General features: G+C 37.1%; 1 protein-coding gene across 3 annotated transcripts; it reads left to right on the top strand.

Annotated features, from left to right (window-relative positions):
• Window positions 1-613: 613 nt before the first annotated feature.
• Window positions 614-8016, top strand: DYDC1 (DPY30 domain containing 1). 3 transcript variants are annotated; one of them, XM_082053391.1, is made up of 6 exons: window positions 614-823; window positions 1857-2009; window positions 2103-2225; window positions 3889-3969; window positions 4905-4997; window positions 6587-8016. In XM_082053391.1, the coding sequence occupies exons 2-6, from the start codon at window positions 1863-1865 to the stop codon at window positions 6632-6634; spliced, it is 492 nt and encodes a 163-aa protein (XP_081909517.1). In that variant the 5' UTR covers window positions 614-823; window positions 1857-1862; the 3' UTR covers window positions 6635-8016. The 3 variants fall into 3 exon arrangements, with proteins under 3 accessions (XP_081909517.1, XP_081909518.1, XP_081909519.1); XM_082053392.1 differs by having other exon boundaries at window positions 1854-2009; XM_082053393.1 differs by having other exon boundaries at window positions 626-707.
• The last annotated feature ends 1592 nt before the right edge of the window (window positions 8017-9608 follow it).

Genomic DNA, 9608 nt, shown 5'->3' with positions numbered 1-9608 from the left:
CACGCCCGCCCCCGTTACGCGTTACCTGAGAAATACGCGCAGCAACTGCTCGCCTTTAAACGCCGCTTCGGTGTGCGGTGTTACCGCGGCGCCGTCTTTCGTCCTGGAAAAACCTCCCTCTGCAATCTTCCGTTTTTGCCGGAAAAGACAAAGATGTTGTTGGTGCGATTAAGCTTCAGAATTAATACAGACACTTAATCCTATCAGCGGCAACTGTTTACAGAGGTTTTTTTTTAATACCCAATTAAAAGTTGCCCGTAAAACAAATAGCTGGTGAAATTTGAGGTGAACGTCGGCCAAGGGGTTTGTCAGCTGGGAGAAGATACCCGTCTGCTTTAATTTTGGAAGTCTTAACTTCAAGCACGTGGCACCACCGCCGCATTTAAACAGGCGCCACCCTTGACCGCAACACCCGCGCTCGCCCGGGTTCCTCGCGGTATTCCTGACAGGACCCTCCTGGCGCCGGGCGGGGCCGGCGCACGGCATCTGGCCCCGCCCTGTTCTGCCCTTCCTCCAATCGCGGGCCTCCCGCCGGTCACCAAGGGCTGGCGGTACGCTCGCGAGCGGTGCTGCTTAGCAACCCAGCGCGTTCCGTGCGGCGCGCGCCCCGCCGTAGTCCCATCAACGCGGACAAAACGTGTCGCCCTTACGACGTTAGAGCGGGCGGAGAGGTCCCCAAAAGCCGTCGGATCGGAGACGGGCGGCCGGTAGGAGGGGTTTTGTCTCTGAGTCTCCGGGAACTGGTATCAGGGAGCGGCAGGAGCGGGGCTGCTCTCGGAAGGAAGGATAGCCAGAGGCGCGGAGGACGGCTGCAGCAGGCCGGGTAATTACCTCAGGAACAGTAACGCAGTTCCTGCCACAGGGAGACAGGGTAACGTGCAGGGTCCATCCAGGAAATCTGAAGAGCAGCGGCAGTGAGGAGCGAGCCCGCCCGCGCGCAGCTTAGGAGAGTGGGCAGGGCCCAACAGGTGCTTAAATAGAGGCCGGGGCCGAGGGCGTGGGCGGAGGCTCCAGGTGAAAATGGTCGGGACAATTAAGACCTACCAGCGCCCCAAGGCTCTGACAGCCCGCTCTGGGCCCGCTACCTCAGGAGCCGGTGTGAACCTGAAGGGTGGGAGAGGTTCGGTACCCGCGGCACTGCCCGCAGGACGGTGTGCATGCCCTGGCTCTCCGCTGCCGCCCGAGCTGCGCGGCCTGACCGGCGTCCTGCTGCTCCACGGGCGCCGTTCCCAGCCAGGGATCCAGGGCTCCGCTGCCGGGCCAGGGCTGTGCTGGGCGGATTCAGCCCCGTTGACAGCTAACGGAGGGTGTTTTGGCATTGCAGACATCGGGTTTCAGGTATGTTATGTGTTTCCTGGTGCAGGGCCAGGAAAGCCTTGTGTGTGCGCGCAGAGATTTGTTCCTTTAATAATTGTATGCAGTGATTGCTTCAGGCCCTGCTCTCTTATACATAGCCTAAAGATAGCTTTGTTAGTTCAAGCTAAAAATTGTCCTTAATCATTCACAGAACTACTTTGCTGTTCTTCCAATACCTGTATAGAAGTTTTCTATGTCCTGTTGTGGTTTTGAGGCTTTATAGTATCGTGCTGATCTAGAATTACTAGTATATTTCTAAGCCTAAATAGAAAGGGGCATTTTGAGCATTTTTTCTGCAGTGATTGGTATAACTGGTCTATCACTGGAGCTTTTAAGAACTAGACCAATATTAAATTTAAATAACTTTCTTACATTAACTGCAAGGTTGATAAAAAAAGTAATATCATATTCAGTATTTGATGCCTGAGGCAATAATTCTTTAAAAAGCGTAATTTAATTCTGACATTGGTGGCTAATGTTTATCTGTTTGTTGTTAGTAGATATGAATGGAGTCTCAGTATCTGAAGAGATGCCTGGGAAGTTGCTTGAAAAAGGGACTGGCAGAGGTTGTAGAGCATCGGCCAGCAGATCCAATAGAATATCTGGCACATTGGATTTACAATTATAAAAGAACCTTAGATGAAGAAAAAAAGGTGATCCATCTTGGCAAAAAAATAATGACAACTTAATTTATGCTATTTAATCTCTCTATATTTTTAATTGATTCTGTGTTATCTCTGAAATAGAGAATGTTGGAGAGGATTGAGCTGGAACAAGAACGGGAGGCGGCCCTGGCAGAACTTGAAATGTTAAGAAAAATGAAAGAAGAAGAGCTGATGATCCAGCAGAAACTTGAAGAAGAACGTCAGGTTAACAATACTTAACAACAGATAATTATAAACAGTGTATGATACTGTGGAATCTTTTAGTACTCTGTATACGTCTAATCTCTGAATAACAATTTTGATAAAAGGTAGCATAAAACAAGTATTTTAATCTCACCTTTCTAAATAATAACTGAAATAATTAGTCAGCACATGGGAAGGAAAACTTACACACTATGCAGTAAAATGTTATTAAAAATGAAAGAGCCTAAAGTAAAAAGCAAGCAATTTAAGACCTGCATGAGAAGTAAATTAGAATAAGTAGACTCTCTTCTGTAGTTAATTATGAGCATGAGCTAGTGCAAATAAAGCTAGAAATCATTGCAAAAATTTCTGACAGGCCTGCTAGGAGGCCTGGGAGTAATAACTGATCATGGTCTCACACTGCTGCAACTTAATATCAGTAAGACAGAAAAGGTATTGAGAATGTATACACAATTATAGAGTCCTGAAAATGGTTGGGAATCAGTGAGTGAAGATTACATATATAAGCAGTATGGATAGCCTCATCCAATGAGGTGCCTTTTTCTTTTCTTAGCTACCTGAACATTCAGTTGGCGTAAAGTATTTTGAATCCTATACTATGTGGACTTGAAATATGAGATATAAAGGTAGCATCTGTGTTTCTAGCCATGCTTTATAAAAAGTTCACGTGAATTTGAGCGCAAAGCCCCTGTTGCTGTGGTAAGGTTGACATTATCTAACTGGATTTTTTTACATGGCTGACTTTCACAATATTAAAATGAAAAGTGTAATTTTAAATCTGTGCTGATCTTGCTAAGCCCAGTTCTAGTGTAAGATGCATTTGGTCTATTTCACTTGCACCTTTTAAATTTGAAGTTTGCTAACTTGCAGACCAAAAGTTACATGCTCAAGGATTTCATGAGTCATTTAAAATAGTAAATGGTATGAAAAATACGAGATTGTGTCTAGAGATAATTCACAGAGAATTAAATAAATTATTTAATATAAACTAAAGAAAAGATGTTGAACGATACTCATATTAGACACATTTTTCAATCTAACTCACAATTTTGGCTATAGTCATATACTCAATTATGTTTTGATTATATGTACCAAAAAGGAATGTGAAAACTAGTTACTATAATATGGTAATGTTTGTAGTAACCACTCACAAAATGCTACAGCAAACACTATTTTCTAGGCCTTAGTGTTGTTGAATTAGATTCTGCAGTTTCTGAAGTTTTGGTGCAATAGGACTTAGGCTCACAAAGAATAAACACTTTGTATTAGGTATTTCCAACTTAAAATTTTAAAGGTCCATTATGAAGATGATTAATGTTAATGGCTTTGCTTACCAGTCTTTTCTATAGATTTGATTCTGTGTGGATTTATCTGTGCTAGATACTATAGGAAGTATCAAAGAGCTTAATCCAAGGTATAGGAGATAATGAATGTAGACTGATAAAAAACATGAGTAATGAGATATTACCATGCAAGATTAAAACCTATGAAAACGTTGAGTTAGATGATAGTGAAGGGCTTTATATTATTAGCATTGCAGTCTTATGCTTTCTTTTTTATTTTATTTGAAATTTCAATTATGAAATACATTGTAAGCAATGGGGTGGGTAAGACGAATGTGTGTTTTTTCCATTTAATTTTTCCTTTCTTAAACTGACTGCAGGCTCAGTTGGAACAAGAACGTGAGAAGTTGGAAAGGCAGAAGAAAGAAGAGGAAATGCTGTTGCAGCAGGAAGATCAAGAGGTTTAAGCCAAAGCTTAGTCAATGTTTTGAAAATACTGTTAGTTAGCTACAGTTAGATGCAGACACTAAATACAAGGCAGAAAGCCATGGGTGTTGAACTAACACATAATTTTTTAAAAAAAGTGAAAATGGGGGAAGCATGTGTAAACACCTTGCTTCCAGTCTGGGTCTCATACTTAATTTTAGTCTGTTCTATTAGGTTTGTTTAGTTTATGTTCAGAACAGAGCATAAATTTGTTGCAAAGTATAGCAAAAGGTCAGCTTATTTGATGTTTTCACATTCCTTGACGGTGTTTATGAGAAAGTATAACTTAAGCATACCTAATCTAAGTGTCTAGACAGTAGTGCTTTTCTGTGTGTCGGCATAAAATCCATTTGCTATACCTGGAAAATGAACTGTGGTCTGGAATTGGGTTGCCTCTTGATTCTATATTCCTCCTGGTTCACAGGAATTTATACTAACAGAAGAATGCATATACAGATGTCCGTGTAAATATATGGTCTTTTAATGCTATTTCAGTAAAAAACATACATTGATAGTTGACATGTTTCTCTCAATAAATGTTTTAAATGTGAATATCTCTTAAATTTATGTGGAGCACATAGTATTTTAGAGATATGTTTTTAGAGTACTCTGTTTAAAATACTGACAGAGCATAATTGTAGGAAGATGACAGTATGAAAGTGACAGGAAAAATGAATAGCATAGAAATAGGTACCAAAATTCCTGTTATTAAAAAACATATATATATATATTTATATAAATAGTCTTAACAAGCATACAAAGACCATACTGACATACTAACACATTTGTATAGCATGCATCTAAAGTATTTTTATTAATACATAATGTTAACACATCTGAAATATTCCCTATAGATGATTATTCATTATGTGGAATACTTTTAACTGAGAACTGGTTTTCCTTACCGTAGGAAAATGAGGAGATGATAGCTGAACTTACAGATAGACCTGGAGTGCCTAATTTGACCACAGTTGAGGAACTAGATGAGAATGGACAGTTTGAGGTAAGTATTTTGAAAGAACAGGGAGAATATAAATCATTGATTCCTACAGATTTGCTTTTCTGTGCCATCATATGAAAGGTTAAGACTGTTGCTGTTAAGACTGTCCTGGTTCTCTCCTATGGTTTTAAGGGATTGTATTTCGACCATAAATTCGAAACTGTCCTTAGCCCATTCTCTGGTACAAGTTAAGCCATTCTAAAAGACTGTGTGGTGGTAGCTATCTAAATTCTCAAGTTTTAAAATGCCCTTTTGTATTCAGATATGTTACAAATGAAAGTATGAATATCCTCAGAGAGGATGCAGCCTACCTTTGCCATATGAACAGATAGTCATATACAATATCTACTAAGTCATAAAAGTTGACTCGTTTTTGAATGATTTAAGTTATTTATATTTTTCCGGTTGGTGTGAAGTATTTTTTTTTTAATGCAGGAGAATGTAATATTGTGCAGAGAGATCTGAGCAAACTTTTAACATAAAAGACCAGATGCTAAGGGCACACAGTACTCACTAAGGCTAGGACTTGCTGAGAATCAGGTTATCTGAGCCCTGTGCAAACACGAATGTATTTCTTTCAGTACTCCAGCTATGGCTCTATATTGTGATTCTCAGACATCTTCTATGTCCAGCTTTCATTTTTTTTCCATTCCTTTTATACTTGACAGTCCAGGGAAATCAGAGGCTGTGAATCAGCATTCATTTATTGTAAGGCATGGCAGTACCTTTAATAGATAATGCCAGCTTCTATGAAATCACTCAGTTTTATACCAATTCACTGGTCATAAGGATATTGATCTCTTCCTGACTTTTTCCAGTTAGAGTATTCCATGAGATTGACTTGAGATTTGGATAGACCATCATCAGAACCCTTTTTCCTTTATTAGCCTTATTAATTTGCTCACTTAATTTCTGGTACCAGTAGTGTAATTCTATTAATAGCTCAGAATTTGTTAAGTGTTCTCTAAATGTGTTTATCAACATACTTATGACTACTCTTAGGGTCAGGTTTTCACAGGTGTTTTTTTTGCTAAGGTAAATTAGTTGAGTTCTTAAGGTGTCATATAGCCTCAGTTTTCATAGTTTTCTGATAATTACATAATAAAAAGTATTCTTGAGGCTTCAGGCCTCAAGTGAAAATAAGTGAATTGCAAAACCAGAAGTGAAAATGATTAGTAAACTTGCCTGCATCTTATATGCACTATCTTCCAAGTTTTTGTGCCTAAGGTCATTTAAAGTTGGGTTACGTTGGCCTTTGGTGATGTTATTTCTGGATTTACAGTAGTCGTTTGTTGAATTAAGCTACAAATTAAGAACAGATCAATAAAATTAAAATATATAGACTTGTACTATTAAAACTACTCTGTTCTCAGAATCATAATACTTTATGCAGAGTCACTGGATTTTATAATAAAAGTCTGGTGATAAACTTCATCGTATTTCACTGAATGGAAGAATACGTAATTGTATTGATGAATACCAACTTGTCTGTCAAGTGGCTTTTTTCCCTTTCCCTTTTTCCTGTCCTTACAAAGCTCAATTAATGCTGGCGACAGATGGAATTTCTTTTTTTTTTTTTTTTTTGTTTTTAGAGTACAACAGATCTCATGGCTGAATCAGAACAAGAAAGCCCTAGCTGAACTGAAAACAGTAAATATATTTTCAACTCATTACTTGCTTATCCTGAAGTGTAATGTCTTAATTTATGTATTTTTATAGAACTGATATACATACCCATTGTTTCAGTTTCTGTGATTTCTGGGTGTTTGTATAAAGTCTGTTACTGCTGGCATGTGATGCTTCCTTTTTGTTCTTAAACCACTATAGTTATCATGGCTGACTCAGAGGAAGGAAACTGCAGTTGAAATGAAAGCAGTAAATACATTTTCTACTTATTGCCAATTGATTCTTTAAGTGTAACAACATAATTATTATAATTAACTGCAGTAGAGGCTACAATATGGTAATTTGAATCAATATTAAAATAATAAAAGTTTATTGAAAAAGGATTTCCCAAGAATTTGAATGGTTTTTGATAAAAAGAAGGGATGCTCTATTGATTAGAAGATGGAGAGAGAGTTCTGCCTGTCAAACTAGATGCAGAAATCAAATCAGAAGATTTTCCAGTTTATCTGGAAGAGATGAATTGAAGTCTATGTGACTCAGTGGACAGATATACTAAAAGATCTTGTCTGCCTTAGAAACCATGAGGTGCTTTTTGTAACACTAGGTGTTTGCTCTTGCTTTTTAATTACCTGATATTATGTGAGCCTCAGGTGTCTGCGTATCAGTTTTGATTAGTTAAGTCTTAAAATAATCTTTCCTGGATTTGTCTTGAATTTGCAAATCAATAAATTTTGTCTGTTTTGTCTTTACTAAAAACCATTATTAGGACTCTAAACTTCACATCTGAAAAATTTGAAGACTATTTAGCTTCATCCATATTTATCCATTAAAATAAGTTTTATAATCCTTAAAGATTCCATTAATTTTTATAAGAACAAATTTCTGTAATACTGATATCTTCGTACAGGTTGTCAAGAGTGTTCTGTGGCTATTCATTACAAATGGAAAAGACACTCACATTTAGAAATCCTGTGCTTCTTTGTTAAAACGTGCCTTTGCATCTCAGTGTCTTCTAATAATACAGGTTAGTTGGACAATTAACATTAAGTAATTGCCAATATCATAGAATGAAAATGCTCCTCATTGTAAATTCAGGGCATAGTTAGTGCATTCACTGTATTCTTCAGTTTTGGTATGAAAGAGATTTTTGGGATGATTTCACTTTAATTTGTTTATATTATAGCTGGTTTTAAGGGTTTTGCTGTCTTTGGCAAACTGCTAAAAATATCTATATACCAAATAGACAAAGATCTATCAAGAAATAAAGATTTTTCTGCTCTAAAAAACTTGTTCTGTTCATGTAGCTCATACTAGGCACAATCCTATCAGTATTTTAAAAGGTAAGCACTATTGATTTCTAGTATAGTAATATAATATTTTTTCCTTAAAAATAATAAACCACATGTATTAAATAAATCCTGTTGCCCTGTTTATTGCCATATTGCTTTTTGGATTCTATTAATTGGCCTGTCGTATATGAACATCTTTGAAATGAAAAGAAAAAATGTCACTTTCCAGGTATAAATACCTAGAAATGTTCATGAAATTTTTTCAGTAATCAAAAATGGAACTACTTTTGTGACTAGGTGGTCAGGCTCTATCTACATTTATTCTGCATCTATATAGGCTTGCAATTTCTATGACGGTCCAAAATGTTTTCTGTGGATGAATATGCCCTCATGATTGATATTCTAGTAAACCAATTTTGTCACAGTTTATGTTTATATTTATTAGTAACAGTTAAAACAGTCTCATTTTAAGGCCGCATTTTAAGATACTACAGTTCTCATTATACCTCTTCAGACTGTATGGAGAATAGCTTCTTGTGCCAACCTCAAAGGGATGGAGTAACTGGATAAATAGATGGAGTTTCTCTTTTGAGCGAGTATGTATAGCTGAATCTTGTTGTTTAGATTATTTCCAAAAATTGATAAGTAACTTGTGTCAGTTTACATTTTTTGTCCAGTCATATTGACTATGAAAATTTCAGCCTTCCTGCAGCTTTCATATTTAATTAGGAAATATATCCACGTTATAAGATGGTTATTATTAATTACTATTTTCAACATGTGGCTTTCATTTTCTATATTTTCATAATATTTCTGTCTTTGTTTGATTTTGTTATATGTGTGTCCACTAGAGTGCATCCTAAATAAACGCACTGGTGGCTCACTCATTTACAACCCATGAAAACTACAACTTTTGTTTGTCATTTTGTTTCAGCTTATTTTTACCTGTGACCCTTTCTTCATGATCCTGCAGTTCATATTCCCCATTCTCTTCCTAGATAGTAACTGAATTTTTGGATGGAAACCTTTATGAGACAATTGCTTAACAAGTGTCAAAATAAAATGGTAGATTACAATTTTCCTATTCCTTTGCTATTATATTACGTACAGAAGACATAAGTTGTTAAAATGTTATTTATAGGATTTCCCATTGTTTTCAGGATTTGATGTGCACAGACCTGATGTGCACAGACCTAATCATCTTCTACACCTTTATAAGAATTCTGATGTTGGGTGTGGGACCAGAGTGTAAACGGTTCTTGGCTCAGTGCAAAGCAGCCTGTAGGTAACTTGGAAATGTAGTTCAAAACTAAGATGACTTCTCTTTGGGTGTCTAAGCCTGGAGGGGAATTAGGGCATCTTAAAATCATTTTTGCCTTCTCCTTCTGAACTGTAACCTTCTTTGAAGCATGGCAAGCTAGACCCTGGAAAAGGAAGAGAACAAAGAAGATGCTATTTTGTTTTTACTGCATGTGATGTGATTCCAGAAGTGTTAATACGATTTAACCTCTGCATAAAATCTAAAGTTGTATATTGAAAAAAAAATGCAATTACCTAATGGAACTTAAGCTGCAGCTTGCATTCCCTTGGAATACATTTCATGGAATGAAGAAGATGGAATTCAGAAGCAGATGATGGAAATTGTTGCTGAAAATAAGATGCTAAATACTGACAGAAGATTTATGAAATTGTCATTTTT

This window comes from Streptopelia decaocto (genome assembly GCF_964273445.1).
Source record: "Streptopelia decaocto genome assembly, chromosome: 5".
NCBI classification, from domain to species: domain Eukaryota; kingdom Metazoa; phylum Chordata; class Aves; order Columbiformes; family Columbidae; genus Streptopelia; species Streptopelia decaocto.
The sequence above is the reverse complement of the archived record's forward strand: the minus strand, read 5'-3'. Positions and strand labels throughout refer to the sequence as shown.